This window comes from Alosa pseudoharengus, unplaced genomic scaffold (assembly GCF_046254945.1).
Source record: "Alosa pseudoharengus isolate Yale_2024_CS ecotype anadromous, Long Island Sound unplaced genomic scaffold, YU_APseudo_1.1 YU_APseudo_1.1_scf_8, whole genome shotgun sequence".
In the NCBI taxonomy this organism is placed as follows: Eukaryota; Metazoa; Chordata; class Actinopteri; order Clupeiformes; family Clupeidae; genus Alosa; species Alosa pseudoharengus.
In genome coordinates this window covers 30,220,273-30,241,621 of record NW_027468870.1, presented here as the reverse complement: position 1 = coordinate 30,241,621, position 21,349 = coordinate 30,220,273, and the positions used below count along the sequence as shown (strand labels likewise).

The following is a 21,349-nucleotide window of genomic DNA, read 5'->3' as shown; positions in this document are numbered from 1 at the left end:
GTCATTTGGCGAAGCACAATCAACAGTATCTGCCATCATTCTGGGACCCAAACCGTTGTAAAACATCCAAAAGAAGAGTGCACATTCAGATGGAAAGAAGACCACATTGAAAGGTTGTTTTTTTCTGTTTTATACAGTTATGTGTTCAGTCAGTCTCCATGTTTGCAGCAAGTGAACGATGGTGAAACTCCATTCAGTGGAGTGTGGAATGTGGCAATATCTACATACACAATGCCCTTGTATTCACTGATGGAGGATCTCTATAGGTGAGCAAACTTGGGATGGCATCAGAAACTGATTCCACTGATACGATGGATGAGACAAACCATGCAAACACAATGCATGGCTAGGTTTATCTATCCATCTTTAATCTCTCTTTTACTAATAAGGTTCATGTAGAGGTCAGTGGAATTAAACATGTCCCATTGCAACCTTTAGCCCAGCACAGCCTTGAATTACAGTTTTTTTACAATCACTTTGTTACTATTTTCAGAACCTTGATGTAATTTTTCACAACTCTAGCTTCCTGAGAACCAATCCATAGACCTATATCCTCTGTAGTGGACATAAGTTCTAGAAGCATACCCCTTTACCCCTTTGAGCTATTCTATCAATTCTGGGCTTTCTAATGATATATCATGTGATTGGCTGGGTTGCTGGGAACGTCCTCTTCCTGGTTCTCAAAAATAGTTGACATCAAAACAAGCACATTTTATGGAAGGAGGAGAGATAAGTCAAATAGTGTCTTCTTATTAAGCATTCATTATGATGGCAATATATGGTCTTGTTAATGAAAATGTCAGGAATCATATGATTCATTTTGAAAGAAGTTAAGTTATTTACATTTTGAAATAATAGTGACTTTATGAATGTCCATTATAATGGACACCAGGACCAACATATTTTGATTTTTTGGGAAATTTAGGAGATCATTTGTATAGGATGAATGAGGGGGGTCAGATTTGGAGCTCTCAGGTGATGAGTGATAGAAACGAGATGAGGACTATGAACCTGTGCCTCAAGAAGATAGCGAGGAAGAGTAAGACTAAAAAATGAATTATCGCAGATGAAAGAAAAACATGAAAATGAAATGAACAATCCAGAAAAAAGAAATACAACTGTCCAAAAAGGCAAATAAAGTAGTCTAGAAGGATAAATAACAGTTTCCCTTATATTTGGTTAAGTTTATCCTTAATTTAATACCACTAAAAGCATAATTTGTCCATTTTTGTCTATTTTCATGGCTACCTTTTCATAGTAAAACGGTCCTTTTGTCCACCACAGGGGACATGCTATAACATTTAAAATAAAAATAAATTTAAAAAAATAAAAATTGTAAGATGTTTTTTAATCATTTTTTTAATAAATAGAAAGGAAATCACAAAAAAAAAGAAATTGTTGGACACTTTTTTTTCTTGGTTCCCAGGAGGCTAGACACAAAACTCACAACCAATGATCAAAATGCACCTTTTTCAAAACTCTAACCATTTTCTCAATTGCTTGGATACAATACACATAAAACTTAGATAATTTGTTCATTCAACAAAAATCACCTGTTCAATATGACACAACTTAACATCAAAGCACTACTATTTCAAAAGGCAATTCACACATTACATTTCACATGAATGTCTATTCATTTCCTTACAATGGTCTAACTATCAATTGATACAACTACTCAAAATGATAAGTAACTGTTGCATTAATCTTATGGAAACAGACACAATCTTCCATGTTTACTGCAAATCATGACAGTTTCAAGATACTGTAACGAGATTCATTGTCACCAATTAGTTTTACAGTACTGTCTTTTATTTTATTTTTTATTTTTATTTTCTATTTCATAGCTAATTATTTTTGCTTTGATTCAAATAAACCTATGTTGTGATTGTACTGTAGTGTTTTGCATCAATATATTACAAACTTTGGACTTTTTGTAATTTCCTATGACGCCTACATTGATATGTTATGAAAAGTTATTGATAATACATCTTCACTAGGGATGTAACGGTATGAAAATTTAACCTCACGGTTATAGTGACCAAAATTATCACGGTTTTCGGTATTATCACGGTATTTCTAAAAGTGTGTTCAATATGTTCAGAAAGCACTGATACATGTAGGCCTACACAAGCTAAAATATTTTCAAAAAGTGTCCTGTGCACTTTTTTTTTCATGTTTAATTGGCTATGTGCTTATAGCTTAACTTACCCTACCATAACTTGGAATTTGCCATTTCTGTTATTTGGATCCAATGAATGAGACCAAAGTAAGCGTTTTAAATAAAACTTTAGGCTACTGTATTCTCCTGATAACGTGAGTGGAATGGATTTAATGTGGATATGAACATAAAAAGACGCAGAGTGGCTACATGATACAGTGCACGTTTTGCGGTGAAAATGTTACGCCTTTTAAAATCAGGTGTAGCCTTAAAACCATCAATCAGACAACAGAATCAGTAGGGTACCAGTTTTGATAGATAGATAGATAGATAGATAGATACTTTATTGATCCCCAGGGGAAATTCAAGAACCTGTTTCATTGTACCAGGCCTACTGTATGTTAAAAGCAGGCTCGGATGAAGCTGGGAAGGATTAAACACAAAGTTTCCACACCGCGGTAATCAACCGTGATAATTATGATATTTGAAAAGAAAACGGTAATTGTTATCGTCAACATTTTTATCGCGGTTTACCATTATACCAGTAATTGTTACATCCCTAATCTTCACTTATCAATAAAGGTTGCTCATATTTTTTTCTTGATGATTTACTGGAAGTAAAGTACTGAGAAAGGCAATTTTCGTGAGGGAAAATGTGGCGTCGCAAGACACCTGCACAGTCCTGAATGAGGAAGCAAAATGACTGTGAGTCGTGACTTTCTTGCAGTTGCATTGGATAGTACTGGAAATTAGTGTGTGTGTGTGTGTGTGTGTGTGTGTGTGTGTGTGTGTGTGTGTGTGTGTGTGGTGTGTCTGTTTGTGTGTGTTTCTTTGTGTGTGTGCAAATCACTCAAAATTCAAAGAAATTAGTCACAATGAATTTCATGTGTTCAAATGCCTTTTGTGAAGGATATCATAGGTCTTGAGGCAATCTGATGAAAAGTGGCATATTTATGGATACAGGGAATGTGTAAGAAGGTTAATGATTGTATGAACAATGACACAGTGAAACTATCGGTTGCTTGTGTGTGGGTGATCTATAGTTATGTTTCAATGGTATTTCACAGTAAATTTGTTTTTTGAACCAATGATTGTGCAAGAGCAAGATTTCTTTAAAGATGTGAATGCACAATGCAATGTTTTGAACATTAGACCGCCTGTGTTACAAGTGATAACCGTTTTGAGTTTTGTGTCTAGAGTTTTGAAAAATGATATCAAGGAAAATAGTTGATTAAGTGATTGTAAAAAACTGTATATTAGAATGCTGTGCATCTCTCTCTCTCTCTCTCTCATTGCCAAAGCATACATGTACGTAGTAGTGTGTAAAAAAAGAAAACAAAACATCATGCATCATACATTACTGAAACGGCAGTGTGTGTGTGTACGTGATGGTGTGGATGGGAGTGCATGTAAGTGTGCGTGTACGTGTGCGTGTGGCTATGTGGCAATGTGTAAGTGTGTTTGTGTGTGTGTGTGTGTGTGTGTAAGTGTGTTTGTGTGTGTGTGTGTGTGTGTGTGTGTGTGTGTGTGTGTGTGTGTGTGTGTGTGTGTGTGTGAGTGTGTGTTTGACTTCACTGATGAAGTGACTCCCTTTGTTTACGGCAAGCATCTATATATCTTGCTGCGACTCTTGCACTCTTTTAATTTAATATTCTTAGAATTGGATCCTTAAAGTTTTGAAGGTCTGGATGCATTTCTCTGAATTAAGGAAATAATGGATCTCATATATCTTTCCATTGGCAGCATTCAGCCAAAAAGTGAAGCTCTGTTTCTATTGCACCTTGGTTGCAGTTGGTGCACAGCCTGTCTTCTCTGAGCAGCCAGGTTTGCCTGTGTCTGCCCTTCTCGATAGCCAGACTGTGATTGCTTAGTCTGTACTGGTCAAGGTTTTTATTTGTCTGGTATCAGTGACTGTGGATAGGTAGTCTGCCACAGTGCACTCTCTGTTTAGGGCCAAATAACATTGACACTTGTTTTGTCTTTTTGTTGTTTCAGTCCAATATGTTAAGTCATTTTGTTTTTCTGCATTTATAATTTGGTTAGGCCGAATTGTTTGAGAAAGGGTGGCAAGGTCCTGAAGGTGGCAAGGTCCTCTGCATGCAGGGTTTTGATTAGGTGCTTGTCCCATTTTTCAAATCCATTGTACATAAGAGGACCCTGCCTTATAATGCAATTGGTTCAATAGGCCTAACTGTTTGAAATATTTTAAGCCAGTTCCAAATGGGTATGTAAAATTTACAATGGAAAGCCCTTCTTACTTTCTCTTTTTATATCCACATTCTTATTCTTAAACAACTAAAAACATTCCTAATCTAATAACAGCTTGCTTCTGATGCCAGAAAGAGAGATAGTGGAAAGATTTTAGCTCATTATTACTTGTACAATTCACATTCTAACAATTAGGTTTGCACAGAAATTAAATATCATTGATCATATATTTTTTCATAGTTTGTAAAGACTGGAAAGACATACACCCAGAATTGTTCTCCTAGTTAAAGGAAGCTTATTTCAAATTTCTTATATCATATTTCACATTTCAGACATAAGCATTTTAGTTACAGTAACTTCAAAATGTGTTTAGAGAGTGCATTCTCTTCATTAAAAAAACAGAGGAGTGTCTCTGTTCACTAGGGGGAGCCCTCATCCAAATCTAGTGTGAGCTGGCAAAGAGAACTGACCTGTAGTTACCCCAGTCTCATGGACATCAGCAGGACATAGCATGGGTTTGTTTCCTACCGATTCTCTGATCTTACAGACTATGGAGATAAAGAGAATTACTGAAATGAGATAAAGATAGATAGATAGATAGATAGATAGATAGATAGATAGATAGATAGATAGATAAATTGATAGATCGATAGATAGATGCTATTTTGCTACTTTCTAAAGAATATTTTACAGGCACATCATGTTGAAAAACATAGAAATTTGAGCAGGTAAAGATCAAGAAAATGGCTTTATTTTAATAACTCACTAAGGAATGTGCACTTAACACAATCAGTATAGTATGCATATATCACAATTAAAATGTGATGATGGAGCATGCCTTTCTATCATTGATTCAAAGCGATGATACTAAAAGATAACCAGAAAGAACTCCAGTGTCTGAACTCAAGACCTAGCCATTACTCTGAGTGTCCATCTTCAGTGCTGCTGACCACAACCCACTGCCATGTGATCTTGTCATCAACTATCTTACAAACAGTAAGGATGGATCAGTATCATAGTAAGGTATAGGCATAGTTGGCCACTATTATCAGCTCTCATGTTGGGTTTTGTTCTGTTGGGCCCATTGCCATTGTTTATCAAAGGAAAAACAACTTTTTAAGAAATATTTTTAAACTTGACCTGACTCATATGCTCTGTCTGTCTATCTGTCTGTCTGCCATGCAACTGGGGTGAAAAATGTAAATATGATTTAATAAAAAAAACACATCATCAAATAAAATACAAACATACCTTCTGTGTGTAACTCTACTAATACAAGGGAATACGTCTTCAATAGTTCATCCAGCATGCTGAAACGACACAATAACTTGTGGGACTTCAAGTAGTGCTCATGCTTTATAAATGCTATCTGGCAGAGGTCAATATCACATTTAGCACACTATCCTCTGTACTGAGATTCAGTCAAATCGTTTTATATCCACATTCTTATCCCATCCAAATACTCGTATTGTCACTAAAATAACAATAGGAGGATTGATGTTCTCGTATTATCTCCCCAAATGCAAACTGCAATGCAACAATGAAGCAATGCAGCTTCTGTGTAATGTACTCTAGCTGCAGCAGTCTTTGACTACAACTGTCCATGGCAGTGGAAAAATAGCTTTTCGGAAGTTTTGAAACGGCTAACACATGAAGGGGCATACCAACTAACGGTCTTCCTGAGACATACAAACAACATCCATCGTTATATATATTTTCACATCATTATAAGTTATAACATAATTTCAAACATATTATTGTGTTGTATACGCATCATAGAAGTCCATGTGGTGTCGCTGTCTACCTACAGTTCACCTACCACAATCTCCTCCTACTATTAAGGAAGCACCAGCTCAACCGCCACGCTCCTTTTACCATGCTGCGTTTCGGAGGAATGCCATACAGTTACTGTGAGCTTGTCCCGATTGAGCATCACCTCTACGAATTAATTCACGTGTAACTGTTAGATATTCCACACTGCCAGGATTCTATGACTGAACAACAATGGACGCATCCAAAACAAGGGAACGTTTTTGCACTGCGTTTCTCTTTTGGATAGCTCTTTGTCTTCGAAAAGGAATGTCGGCGCAAATTACTTACTCCATAGCAGAGGAGGTAAGCCCAGGGACATTTGTTGGAAATTTAGCGAAGGATATGAACTTGAAAATGTCTGAATTGGAGGGACGCCTGCTTCACATCGTCTCGGGCTCAGCAATTAAACATTTTGAAGTGAATTTACAAACCGGTGCCCTTCTCGTCAGTCAAAGGATAGACAGAGAACATATTTGCTCCTCTAGTCCTGTGTGCATAGAAAGCCTGGAGGCAATAGTTAATAACCCGTTGAGAATGTACAGTGTGGAGATAAAAATACTTGACATGAACGACAATGCACCCGTTTTCCCTGGGAGATCTCAACATATTAGGATAGCGGAGTCTACCTTTATAGGTGCCAAATTCCCATTGCTCGGCGCTGATGATCCGGATGTTGGCAGCAACACTGTTCAATCCTATAAACTGTCTTCGAATACATTTTTCAAGTTAGAGGTACATAAGGAGGCCGACCAAGGCCCCTCTGCGGAGTTAATGCTGCACAAAGCGCTGGATCGGGAAAAAAAAGCTGCAATAAATCTAATCTTGACTGCTGTCGATGGCGGAAATCCGCCCAGGTCTGGGACAACTGAACTAATCATAGATGTCTTAGATGCCAATGATAACGCACCTGAGTTCTCTAAATCCGTCTATAAGGTTCAGGTGTCTGAAAACACACCTATTGGTACACCTGTTCTTACCGTCACTGCATCAGATGCCGACGAAGGTGTAAATGGTGAGCTAATTTACAAATTTAAACAGGGCCAGAGGGGAATATTTGAGAAATTTGCAATAAATCAAAGCACTGGTGTAATCACAACACTCGGGAAACTGGACTATGAGGAGACGGGTGCTTATGAGCTACGAGTGGAGGCCCACGATCGTGGTCACACACCTCTCGCATCACACTGTAAAGTTCTGGTGGAGATCCTTGATGTGAATGACAACCCACCCGATATCAAACTCTCCTCCCTTTTGGAGAACGTGAGGGAGGACGCAAAGAAAGGCACTGCAATAGCCCTGATCACGGTTCAAGATCGAGACGGGGGGAAAAACGGACATGTACACTGCTCCATCCCCGATGGCATACCCTTCCTGTTGGAATCATCCCAAGGGAAGTACTACTCTCTTGTGCTTGGGGGGACACTGGACAGGGAAACGAACTCTGAATATAACATCACAGTCACAGCAACAGATGAGGGAACGCCTCCTCTCACAAGCACAAGTTGTGTAGTTGTACATGTTTCAGATGTAAATGACAATGCTCCGCACTTTCCAGAAAATGTTATTAACGTTTATGTGAGAGAGAATACTCCTGTAGGAACGAGCATTTTAAGCTTAACAGCATATGACCTTGATGCAAATGAAAACGCTCAGGTGACATACTCTCTATTGGAAAACAATGTCAATGGAATGTCTGTGTATAATATCGTTGCCATTAATTCGGTAACAGGTGAGGTAAACACTATGCTATCTTTCAATTATGAAGAAATGAAACAATGGAGTTTTCAAGTTCAGGCAAAGGACGCAGGCATTCCCCCGCTGAGTAGCAACGCCACTGTTAACATATGTATACTGGATGAAAATGACAACAGCCCTGTTATTCTCCCGCCTTATTCTGACCAAGGCTCCGTGAACTCTGAGAACATCCCCTACTCTGCTGAAGCGGGCTACTTTGTGGCCAAGATCAGGGCTGTGGACGCGGACTCTGGCTACAACGCGCTGCTCTCTTATCACATGTCTGAACCCAAAGGCACGAACCTATTCCGAATCGGAACCAGTTCTGGAGAAATAAGGACAAAGAGGCGAATGAGTGACAATGATCTAAAAACACACCCGCTGATAATCACCGTCTCTGATCAGGGGGAGCCTTCTCTGTCTGTGGCTGTATCTGTAGAAATTGTAGTTGTTGAGAGTACAGGAGACGGACAATTGACTTTTAAAACAATTCCTCTCAAAGAGGAAACCTTCTCTGACCTTAATCTCTATCTGCTCATGGCCATTGCATCAGTATCGGCCATATTCATCATCAGTCTCATCACTCTAATAGCAGTGAAATGCCACAGGACTGATGGTATTTTCAGTAGCTGCAGCGCCCCCATGATCACCACTCACCCAGACGGGAGCTGGTCTTACTCTAAAACTACCCAGCAGTATGACGTGTGTTTTAGCTCAGACACACTGAAGAGTGACCTGGTGGTGTTCCCATCACCATTTCCGCCTGCAGACGCGGAGCTCATCAGCATTGATGGAGGAGACACTTGTAAACGGACACAAACTCTTCCCAGTACAACAAAGGTAAGATGCCATCTCTGCTCTGCCTCTGATACTTCTAAAATGTTTATATTACCCAGTTCAATTCAGGGCCTTGGCCACCGTAGACATTGAGGGGGACGTGTCCCCCCCCATTATTCAAATATGACCAAAATGTCCCCCCCCCAATATTCGGACATAGAAAAATAAAGAAAGAATAAAGCGCTATACTAGGCCTACAGGAAACCAACACGTATCTGAAATGTAATCAAACGTAAATAACGCACAAATTAGTGAGAGTAGCCTACACCCCTGAGTGGTTTGTCCTGGTGATTTTCCGTTTTTCGTTAGTGGCGTGCGCTTTTAAAAGCTTCCATTTACTGCACCCTACTGCGGTGAGGTAGGGCTGTCAACAATATCGCAAAAGCTACCGGAACAATTTTCACAAAACGTATTGGAAAGGTGTAGCACAGGCTAAGGAAATTCCATACATGTTTGGAGCCGATCAGACTGAAAGGGAACATTTTCCATATTGTAGCCTATTATCGCAATGATAGCGAAAGTGAAACGTTTCATTTTAAATGATGAATTTGTGCAAGCCTGTGTCATTTCTTTCACGTCTTTAATGCATTCATATGCTAGTAGTAATGCCAGAAATTACCGTGTATAGGCCTCTTAGAAATGATTGTTGCATCTTGCATATTATTTAGATGCGCACTCAATCGCGCATCCATGCAGGCAAAACGTGATCAAATGTGGCGACGTTTACAATACGTGATAGCCTAGTAGTTAATGTGAATCGCGGACAATAACCAAAGAAAGGAATTTGCACCTCCATTCACCAATTAAAGGCTGTAGTAGGCCTAGTGTTTCTATATGTTGGCACAAAACGTCATTTCTGTCAGAAGCCAGTCTATAATGCATACAGGGGTAACATGAGGTGAGTCAGACAGAAGAGGGGCCTGTCTTAGTAGCCTATTCCTGAATCCTGTCCCTTTCAAACTACGTTAAAATTGTGTGATTAGCCGCCAGCATAATACAATCCAAATTAAAAGACAAAATCTTATTAGGCTCCAAACCTATGAGTCTAAGCCTTAGTTTAAAAAAATCTTCAGGTGTAAGTAATAAGTCAAAGAACCACATTATGTGTAATATAGAGGTTATCAAAAGATACTCTAGTTTGTCATTTCTTTTAAAGTATACATTTTGAACACAAATGGAGTCACGGGTATGGACCAGTGAAGTTGCTTCTTCTCCACCCTTCTCTTTTCACAAAACTCACCGGGGGAGGGGGGGGGGGGGGGGCACCACAGATTTGGTCTCCCCCAATGTTGACATCATGACTACGGCCTTGGTTCAATTATATTCGAGGTAGTCAGAATGTCTGATATTAGCCCTGCTGGTGTATTTCTTACATTCACTGGTCATAACAAAGCTTCTGACTTGGGCTACAATATGTGATCACAGCATAATGGGTACACAAATTTTCAAAAGTGGGAAAGACTTGGTATTTCTAAGCATGGAACGACACACGTGACACTGGTCAGGAGAATCGGTTTAGCACCAGTTGATCGGAACTTTCAGACATTGCTGGTGAGGACATATTATATACGGCTATAGTTTATAGAAATAGAATACTGGTCTTGGTTTTATAAGACTATAAGGATAGACAGAGCTCAGTCCATGATTTTTTTTTTTTTAAACCGCAAACGTTGCGATGGTTACGTTTCAGCACCATGGACAGTGCCCTTGTCATTCATAATTGGTCTTCACAGTAGGGTAGTGCTGAGGAGCAACATTTGAAAATAGCTCTAGGTGCACTTTTTTATGGCAATTGATAGAACAACAATCACCTGTGTTTGATCTCTAATGTCTTTTGCATCTATAGAGAGATAAAACATGACAATATGATACTGTTGATATGATATGATACTTCACTGTTGCAAAGGTGATGTAAAGTGTTTAGGTGCAAACGAAGAAACGCGAGATGTCGCTGCAGACTGTGGTTGTTGTAGATTAGGAGTATTTCCGCACTGAAGGGTGGGCTAAACATATCATCTCTATATCGTATACATCACTGCGAGGTTTCCATGTGTTCACCAGGACTGGAGAATGACTCTCGCCGGTTCAAAGGAGAACTAAGTGCGCTAATCATTTTATGAACTAAATGCTAGACAGCAATGGATCGTTTTCTTCACATGGAGTCTCGCTGGATTCGGATTGTACTGGTGCTTTGTTTATGGGATGTATCTTCCGGCCAGACAGTATATTCAGTAACAGAAGAGGTGAAGAAGGGAACCGCGATTGGAAATATAGCAAAGGACCTTCATATCAATGTTCAGGAGCTTGAGTCACGTATGTTTCAAATTGTACCTGGGTCATATTCACAGTATTTTAAGGTCGATTTAAAGACTGGACTGCTAGTGGTTAATGGTCGAATAGATAGAGATGAGCTGTGCCCAAGTCATGGAAAATGTTCTCTCAAGATAGAGGTTATTGCGCATGGTCCTACATATATGAGTCAAGTGGAAATAGAGGTTTTGGATGTAAACGACAATCCGCCAAAATTTCCGGTGTCGTCGTATTCATTAAATATAACAGAGCACGCTTTCCAAGGAGACCGGTTTCTTTTACAAATGGCCAGTGACACCGACATTGGTAGCAATGCAGTAAGATCATACAAACTCAGTCCAAATGAACATTTCTCTCTAGACGTACAAAATAGCAATGACCATGATGTATCCGCAGAACTTGTACTGCAAAAGTCTTTAGACCGAGAGAAACAATCCGAAATTCACCTTGTTTTAACTGCGGTTGATGGAGGCAAACCGCCCAAATCGGGAACACTGGATATTACCGTTCACGTCATTGACGTCAACGACAATACACCAACTTTCAGTAAATCTCTGTATAAAACCAAATTGCCTGAGAATGCACCATTTGGAACCACTGTAATTACAGTTACCGCAACTGATGCTGACGAAGGTCTAAACGGACAAGTTATCTACTCCTTGGCCCCTCATGGAAATGTGAAGCAAAAGCAGCCATTTGCGATCCATCCTGATTCTGGTATAATAACGACCACAGGACTTATTGATTTTGAGGAAACTCCTGCATATGAGTTACGTGTGCAAGCGATGGATAAAGGAATCCCCCCTAGAGTTGGTCACTGCAAAATTTTAATTGAAGTGGTGGATCTAAATGACAATGCTCCCGAAATGTCAATAACATCTCTGCTGAATACTTTGCCCGAAGATGCAAGGCTGCAAACAACTGTTGCTTTAATTACTGTTTCTGACAGAGATGCTGGTAAAAACGGAGAAGTACACTGTACAATAGCCAACTCTTCTCCCTTTAAGCTTGAGTCTTCTTTCAACAACTACTTGTCTTTGGTTGTCGACGGGCCTCTGGATAGAGAAAGTACACCTCAATATAATATAACAATTACAGCGACCGACGAAGGGACTTCACCTTTGTCCAGCTCAGGTATATTTACCGTTCACATTTCCGATGTAAATGACAACGCTCCCAAATTTCAGGAGCCTGTTATGAACGTGTACCTTAAAGAGAACAGTGTTGTTGGAAGTAAAATATTACAAGTGACGGCTCATGATGCAGACATTAAAGAGAACGCAGACGTAACATACACGGTAGTAGAGGCAAATAATAGTGACAAGACTTTATCTAATTATATCAGCATAAACTCCGAGACAGGTAAAATATACAGTGTAAAATCATTTAATTTTGAAGAATTTAAACAGTTTAGATTTCTGATCCAGGCCACCGACGCTGGGACACCTGCGCTAAGCAGCAGCACAAGTGTAAACGTTTTTATTTTGGACGAGAATGACAACAGTCCCGTTATTCTCCCGCCGTATTCTGACCAAGGCTCCGTGAACTCTGAGAACATTCCCTACTCAGCTGAAGCGGGCTACATTGTGGCCAAGATCAGGGCTGCAGACGCGGACTCTGGCTACAACGCGCTACTCTCTTACCACATCTCTGAACCCAAAGGCACGAACCTCTTTCAAATCGGAACCAGCTCTGGAGAAATAAGGACCAAGAGGCGGATGAGTGACAATGACTTCAAAACACACCCGTTGGTGATAATGGTGTCTGATCATGGGGAGCCTCCTCTCTCAGCTACGGTGTCTATGGAAGTTGTGGTTGTGGAAAGTACCAGTGACACACACGCCCCTTTTAAAGAGAATCTCCTCAGAGAAGAGAGTTTTTCTGATCTTAATATCTACTTGCTTATCGCCATTGCCTGCGTATCGGCCATATTCCTCATCAGTCTCATCACTTTAATAACAGTGAAGTACAGGAGACGGACAATTGACTTTTAAAACAATTCCTCTCAAAGAGGAAACCTTCTCTGACCTTAATCTCTATCTGCTCATGGCCATTGCATCAGTATCGGCCATATTCATCATCAGTCTCATCACTCTAATAGCAGTGAAATGCCACAGGACTGATGGTATTTTCAGCAGCTGCAGCGCCCCCATGATCACCACTCACCCAGACGGGAGCTGGTCTTACTCTAAAACTACCCAGCAGTATGACGTGTGTTTTAGCTCAGACACACTGAAGAGTGACGTGGTGGTGTTCCCATCACCGTTTCCGCCTGCAGATGCGGAGCTCATCAGCATTGATGGAGAAGACACTTGTAAACGGACACAAACTCTTCCCAGTACAACAAAGGTATAGTGCCGTTTACTGTTACACACCTAATAATATGTTAGGGCCTCTAAAGTTTTATCGAAGGTTCAATATTTTACCGACATGTATTCATAATGTGCTGTAAAGGTTGTGCTATACATTGCATCATCACCTAAGCCTTTCTGTATGTCCATCTTGGTTTAGCTGTCCAAAATGTTCCCCAAAGTACTTTCTCCTAAACTAAAAGCATGCTATTTAAATAGTTCCTCAAAACTAGTTGATTGCACTTGATGAATGCAGAATGTGACCAAGTAGCACGCCAAGTCGTACATACCTTTTACACTATCTGCATGTACTGAAGGTCTGCCTATTATTCTACCGTTTAAGCCATTAGGCCAACACTTTACTTACACTTTATACTTTTATTTGTCCCTTAGTCAATGCGTTTCAGAACAATCAATGTGGACAGCGACAGTTGGTGTAGATCTTGAAAACTGACGAAAACTATTTTGATTTTGTGTCTGTATGAACGACTCAAACAGCCATTACATTTTTTTCGAAAAACTCATACAGTTGATGTCTCTGATATTGGCATTGTAGGCCTAAAACGGTGCTATATATATTTTATTTTAAATATCAATCGTGGGAGCACTGAGGATGATAAACTATTTTGAATAGCATCCACAGAGTGTCGCCATAGACCACGGTTGTGAGGGTCCAGAGTCACACTATTTCTCTTGGTGACCACCTCTATCGCGTCATATTAAAAGAGTGAACGAAGCGAGCAAGAGACGAGCTAGAGTCCTTCACTCTAAACACGATTGTATCTGTATATGGCATATACAAGAACATACTGGTCTTCCCTTTTTGGTTACTATCAAGTACTAGGAGTCGCACAGAAGCAGTGGACAAAAATATGAGCAATACAGTGGCCACTGGATATGCATGGACAATGATTCTGTTCTTCTCTTCATGGGACTTGTCTTCCGGTCAGATTGTATACTCCGTAGCAGAGGAGGTGAGCAAAGGAACTGTTGTCGGAAATATAGCAAAGGACTTGAACATAAATGCACAACAACTAGAGAACCGAGTGTTCCAGATAGTATCCGCATCTAACAAGAAGTATTTCCAGATAAATGTCAAAACCGGAGAGTTATTTGTCGATGATAGACTCGACAGAGAGGAGATTTGTGGGAGGAATACGAAGTGTACTTTGAAAATAGAGGCAGTGGCTCAAAATCCTCACAGCCTGTATAGAATTCAAATAAATATTTTGGATGTAAATGATAACGCACCAACTTTTCCTGTCAATTCGCTTACCTTGAACATCACCGAAAACGCTAATCCAGGTGAAAGATTCAGCCTCCCCATTGCAGAGGATCCCGACATAGGAAGTAATTCACTTAAAGGCTACAGACTGAGTCCCAATGAATATTTCTCTTTGGATATACAAAGTGAGGGGGGTCATGGTCTATCTGCAGAGTTAGTGTTACAAAAAGCTTTAGATCGCGAAAAACAGTCAATCATAAATCTTGTTTTGACCGCGATAGATGGAGGAAAGCCTCCTAAATTTGGGAGCTTAGATATTCAAATTGATGTTTTGGATATCAATGATAACTATCCTGTTTTCAGTAAACCACTTTACAAAGTGAAAATACCTGAAAATGTTTCTTTTGGAACAAAAATACTTTCCGTTACCGCAACAGATGCAGATACAGGTGTAAACAGCGATATTACATTTTCATTTGCTGGACATGGAAATTCGCAGATTTATGATTTATTTTCTATAAATCCTGATACAGGCGAAATTCAGATAAATGGTCAGCTTGATTTCGAGGAAAACCCTGCAATAGAATTGCGTGTGGCGGCAAAAGATAAAGGTTCCTCACCGAGGACTACACAATGTAAAGTTTTAGTGGAAGTTATAGATGTGAATGATAATGTGCCTGAAATAACAGTGACGCCTCTATTACAAATGGTGAAAGAAGATACAAAGGCTGGGACAGCTGTCGCTTTAGTTGCAGTGTCCGATAAAGATGGAGGTAAAAACGGAGAGATAAAGTGCATACTTAAAGGCGACGTTCCATTCAAACTTGAGACTAATTACGAGAATTATTATTCGTTAGTTGTAGATGGACCTTTAGACAGAGAGAAATACTCCAGGTACGATCTCACTATTGTAGCCACAGATGGCGGCAGCCCGCCTCTCTCCAGCTCTAGTGATTACACTATGTATGTTTCTGATGTTAATGACAATGCACCTCGATTCCCACAACCTCTGTTAACTGTTTATATAAAGGAAAACAGGCCAGTGGGGAGTGTTATCACAGCAGTAACAGCTTTTGATCCAGATCTCGATGAAAATGCAAAGGTGTCTTACTCTTTGGTTGACAGTAAAAACACTGATACATCTGTATCCAAATTTATCAGCCTTAATTCTCTCAGTGGTGAAATATTCAGCTTGCAGTCGTTTAACTACGAGGAAATGAAAAAGTTCACGTTCCAAGTACAGGCAACAGACTCTGGTGTCCCTTCATTAAGTGGTACTGTCACTTTGCACGTTCTCATCCTGGATGAAAATGACAACAGCCCCGTTATTCTCCCGCCGTATTCTGACCAAGGGTCCGTGAACTCTGAGAACATTCCCTACTCTGCTGAAGCGGGCTACTTTGTGGCCAAGATCAGGGCTGTGGACGCGGACTCTGGCTACAATGCGCTACTCTCTTATCACATCTCAGAACCTAAAGGCACGAACCTCTTCCGAATCGGAACCAGTTCTGGAGAAATACGAACTAAGAGAAGGATGAGTGACAGTGACTTCAAGACACATCCCTTAGTGATAAAGGTATCTGATCATGGGGAGCCTTCTCTCTCAGCTACGGTGTCTATGGAAGTTGTGGTTGTGGAAAGTACAAGTGACACACAGACACCTTTTAAAGAGAATCTCCTCAAAGAAGATAATTTGTCTGATCTAAATCTGTACCTGCTCATGGCCATTGCATCAGTATCGGCCATATTCCTCATCAGTCTCATCACTTTAATAGCAGTGAAATGCCACAGGACTGATGGTATTTTCAGCAGCTGCAGCGCCCCCATGATCACCACTCACCCAGACGGGAGCTGGTCTTACTCTAAAACTACCCAGCAGTATGACGTGTGTTTTAGCTCAGACACACTGAAGAGTGACGTGGTGGTGTTCCCATCACCGTTTCCGCCTGCAGACGCGGAGCTCATCAGCATTGATGGAGGAGACACTTGTAAACGGACACAAACTCTTCCCAGTACAACAAAGGTACAGTGCTTTGTACTATTACACACCTAATCTTTTTGTTTTTATCGTGTTATCGAGGTTTCAATATTTTCCATGAAATGTATGACAGGAATATTCATGCAATGCTATAGGCTACATTTCATCACCCAGCGTTCTAGTAAGAACAGCTTGTTTTAGGAAGTGTCCCTCTGAACCACTTCAGATGTATGTTCATTCACAGATACTAAGCACCTTCAAATCTTTTCCCCGCTTGACCCACAGAAGTGTTAAAACAGCCAATATAAAGTCGTTCTGACTCGTTTTAAGACAAGAGAGTACATTCACTGTCACAAAGCTGCTGTTTAAGTTATTAGCAGTACGATCCTTTTAGAGCTGTAAGTTAGATAATGAGTTTCAGCACTATTTGGGTGGACAACGACAACTAGTTCAGATAAAAACACTGACAATGTTCTGGGATAAATAAAAAGAAAGGAATGTTTTCTTTATCCAAGTGACCGTATAAAACAGCCACCGCATTGTTCCATCGGTCATAGGCTAGGACATGATTTTGTCACATATTCGATGTTGCCATTGTTGTTGGTTTAAATGGTTATGGTTATGGGATTCAGCAGACGCCTTTGTCCAAAGCACACACACATACAAAATCAACATAATTTTTACAATTTAACAGGGAACAGATTAGAATGAATGTTGGTCAAACTATAATAAGGGGAATAGCATTAATAAACAACAATGTCAATTCAATCAATAGCCTAATAAAATAAGCAATGGAAATGAGGGGGAAATCAATAATAAACAATAATGTCCATTAAACAGAAGTGATTGGCATACATCAAATTATGAATTACTTTGAGAACTACCCACACAGTGTCGCCACAGACCATGGTTGTGAGGGTTTAAACTAACGTGGCTCCACCTCTATGGCATCATATCGAGAGGGGAGAAGTGAATCAGAAAGAAACGAGCGAGCGTCGTCAACTCTGTGCACGATTGTAAATGGCATGTAGCCTACCACAACATATGCTGGAGCTCCCTTTTCGTTGACACTCAGTAGGAGTCTTCCAGGAACAGAGAGCAAATATGCGCAATACAGTGGTCAGTGGATATGCTTGGACATTGATTATGTTCCTCTCTTTATGGGACGAGGCTTCCGGTCAGACTGTGTACTCCGTCGCGGAGGAGGTGAGCAAGGGAACTGTTGTTGGAAATGTAGCAAAGGACTTGAATATCAATGTGCTCGAACTGGAGAACCGTAAGTTTCAAATCGTTTCTGGGTCCAACAAGAAGTATTTCCAGATAAATGTAAAAAATGGAGAGTTGTTTGTCGATGACAGACTCGACAGAGAGGAGCTTTGTGGGACGAATACGAAGTGTTCTTTAAAAATAGAAGCTGTGGCTCAAAATCCTCACAGTCTATACAGAATTCAAATAAATATTTTGGATGTAAACGATAACGCACCTACTTTTCCTGTCACTTCGCTTACCTTGAACATCACTGAAATCGCTAATCCAGGTGAAAGATTCAGTCTCCCCATTGCAGAGGATTCCGACACAGGAAGTAATTCTCTTAAAGGCTACAGGCTGAGTCCCAATGAATATTTCTCTTTGGATACGCAGAGTGAGGGGCGACAAGGTCTGTCCGCTGAATTAGTGTTACAGAAAGCTTTGGATCGGGAGAAGCAGTCTGTCATCAATCTGGTATTGACTGCAATTGATGGAGGTAAACCTCCTAAATCTGGCAGTTTAGATATTAAAATAGATGTCTTGGATGTGAATGACAATAACCCCATTTTCAGTAAGACACTTTACAAAATCAGTATACCTGAAAATATTCCTTTCAGAACTGAAGTCCTTTCAGTTACAGCAACAGATGCAGACACAGGTGTAAACAGCGAAATTGTGTACTCATTCACCGGACATGGAAATTCGAAAATCTATGGCTTATTTTCTATCAATCCTGACACTGGTGAAATACTGGTAAATGGACGACTTGATTTCGAGGAAAACCCAGCAATTGAACTACGTGTACAGGCAAAAGATAAAGGATATCATCCAAGGACTACACAATGTAAAGTTTTACTGGAAGTTGTAGATGTAAATGATAATGCGCCCGAAATAACAGTGACGCCGCTATTACAAATGGTGAAAGAAGATACAAAGGCTGGGACAGCTGTCGCTTTAGTTACAGTCTCCGATAAAGATGGAGGTAAAAATGGAGAGATTAAGTGTATCGTTAAGGGCAACGTTCCTTTCAAACTTGAGACTAATTACGAAAATTATTATTCTTTAGTTGTAGATGGGCCTCTTGACAGAGAGAAATTTTCTGACTACAATATCACCATCGTAACAACAGATGGCGGGAACCCACCTCTCTCAAGTACTAGCGAGTTTAAGATTTACGTTTCTGATGTTAATGACAACGCCCCTCGATTCCCACAACCTCTGTTAACTGTTTATATAAAGGAAAACATGCCAGTGGGGAGTGTTGTCACAGCAGTAACAGCTTTTGATCCAGATCTCGATGAAAATGCAAAGGTGTCTTACTCTTTGGTTGCCAGTAAAAGTGATGATACTCCCCTATCCTCATTTATCAGCCTTGATTCTCTCAGTGGTGAAATATTCAGCTTACAGTCGTTTAACTACGAGGAAATGAAAACGTTCACTTTCCAAGTGCAGGCAACCGACTCTGGTGTTCCTGCATTAAGCGGTACTGTCACTGTGCATGTTCTCATTCTGGATGAAAATGACAACAGTCCCGTTATTCTTCCGCCGTATTCTGACCAAGGCTCCGTGAACTCTGAGAACATTCCCTACTCTGCTGAAGCGGGCTACTTCGTGGCCAAGATCAGGGCTGTGGACGCGGACTCTGGCTACAATGCGCTTCTCTCTTATCACATCTCAGAACCTAAAGGCACGAACCTCTTCAGAATCGGAACCAGCTCTGGAGAAATACGAACTAAAAGGCGAATGAGTGACAATGATTTAAAAACACACCCGCTTATCATCATGGTGTCTGATCATGGAGATCTGTCCCTATCAGCAACAGTGTCTATTGATGTTGTGGTTTCTGAAGAAGTCACAGATATACATAAAACCCTAAGAGAAGTCCCACAAAAGGATGAAACTTTTTCAGATCTAAATCTATATTTACTCATCGCCATCATATCAATATCAGCGATATTTATAGTAAGTCTCATCACTTTAATAGCAGTGAAATGCCACAGGACTGATGGTATTTTCAGTAGCTGCAGCGCCCCCATGATCACCACTCACCCAGACGGGAGCTGGTCTTACTCTAAAACTACCCAGCAGTATGACGTGTGTTTTAGTTCAGACACACTGAAGAGTGACGTGGTGGTGTTCCCATCACCGTTTCCGCCTGCAGACGCGGAGCTCATCAGCATTGATGGAGGAGACACTTGTAAACGGACACAAACTCTTCCCAGTACAACAAAGGTAGGGCATTGTGCTGATTTGTTTGATGATTATTCCCTAATGCAAACTATGACAAATGTGGCATTGCAACACAATACATAACACAAATGTGACATTGGCACACATACACAACACTATATGCCCTAACAATACACTGTTATGTATCATATGTCCTTACCTCTGTGATTTTACGCTGTAATGACAAGCGTGCACATACTTTTGACGTTAACAAGTAAACTAGAACTAACAATACGTCAAGTCCTTAAACTAATAATTTGCAGCATTTTCAATCACTTATCAGATTGTAAGAAACCACATGAACATACAATTTATATACATTGTATATACGGCTGGGATATTGCTTTGATTTTAAGCTGCAGAGCGATTATGTCTTTGTGTGATAAGCTGTTTAAACACAGTCGTACTCTCCTATGAAAATATTTAGACCTATGTTTTGACGTGAGAGCATATATTTTCTGCAACATTCCACGTGCAACATGAAAAGTATGTAGATATACTGATAACATATTTCGTTGTGTTGGTCTAAACAAACCATTTCATTTTACCCTGTGGGTAAATTAATAACCAATAGGTAGATCACCAGTTTACTCCAAAGCCGGTGACTTATTTAATTATGGAATCATGAAAAGGTCAAACTTTTAGGCCTAATTGAACTTGAAGATGTCAGAAGATTGTTATAAACAACCCCTCTCCCAGTCAGCAAGAATATTTGAAATGTGAGGAGAAAATGAAGTAATCAAGAGTTTATTTCCCCCAATTCGCTCAGGCGGGAATTATCGGTTTCAGCACCTCATCCGTGGACAGCAACCACCTGTTTCTTTCTCCACATAGTCTCGTTTCACACGGAACATGCTAGTTATCCGACAGGCCAAACAAATGGTTCGTTAGTCGTACGCATTATAGGATACAAATTAATAGATAATAAAACATAGATATATAAAACACATATTTGTTTATGCATTATATGTCCATATGTTAACGTGCTCTCGTGACTAAAGAAACCACCGAGTGTCGCTGTAGACCACGATTAAGACGCTTTGTGAAACTCCACCTCTATGATGTCCAGCCAGGGAGAGCAGAATACGAAAGCAACGACATGGGATCCTTCAGCTGAGAAAATCCTCGCCATCATCAGTGTCGCTCGAATATTATGTTGTGGACTTGTCTTTGATGCAAATTACCTGGCAGGCACTGCGCAAGAATACAGGGCAACGATGAAGCGTGCAATCCTAAAGAGTTTTGCGAGGACCTGG

At 40.2% G+C, this 21,349-nt stretch overlaps 4 protein-coding genes across 4 annotated transcripts; all 4 read left to right on the top strand.

The window, feature by feature from the left end:
• Positions 1 to 6,448: 6,448 nt before the first annotated feature.
• Positions 6,449 to 10,852, top strand: LOC143112693 (protocadherin alpha-1-like). The gene is made up of 2 exons (XM_076274962.1): positions 6,449 to 8,755; positions 10,814 to 10,852. The coding sequence occupies exons 1-2, from the start codon at positions 6,449 to 6,451 to the stop codon at positions 10,850 to 10,852; spliced, it is 2,346 nt and encodes a 781-aa protein (XP_076131077.1).
• Positions 10,853 to 10,908: 56 nt separating this feature from the next.
• On the top strand, positions 10,909 to 13,417 carry LOC143112692 (protocadherin alpha-2-like). The gene is made up of 2 exons (XM_076274961.1): positions 10,909 to 12,892; positions 13,035 to 13,417. The coding sequence occupies exons 1-2, from the start codon at positions 10,909 to 10,911 to the stop codon at positions 13,415 to 13,417; spliced, it is 2,367 nt and encodes a 788-aa protein (XP_076131076.1).
• Positions 13,418 to 14,321: 904 nt separating this feature from the next.
• Positions 14,322 to 16,691, top strand: LOC143112691 (protocadherin alpha-3-like). Its single transcript, XM_076274960.1, has one exon. The coding sequence runs from the start codon at positions 14,322 to 14,324 to the stop codon at positions 16,689 to 16,691; it is 2,370 nt and encodes a 789-aa protein (XP_076131075.1).
• Positions 16,692 to 17,720: 1,029 nt separating this feature from the next.
• Positions 17,721 to 21,210, top strand: LOC143112689 (protocadherin alpha-3-like). Its single transcript, XM_076274959.1, has 2 exons — positions 17,721 to 20,096; positions 21,163 to 21,210. The coding sequence occupies exons 1-2, from the start codon at positions 17,721 to 17,723 to the stop codon at positions 21,208 to 21,210; spliced, it is 2,424 nt and encodes an 807-aa protein (XP_076131074.1).
• The last annotated feature ends 139 nt before the right edge of the window (positions 21,211 to 21,349 follow it).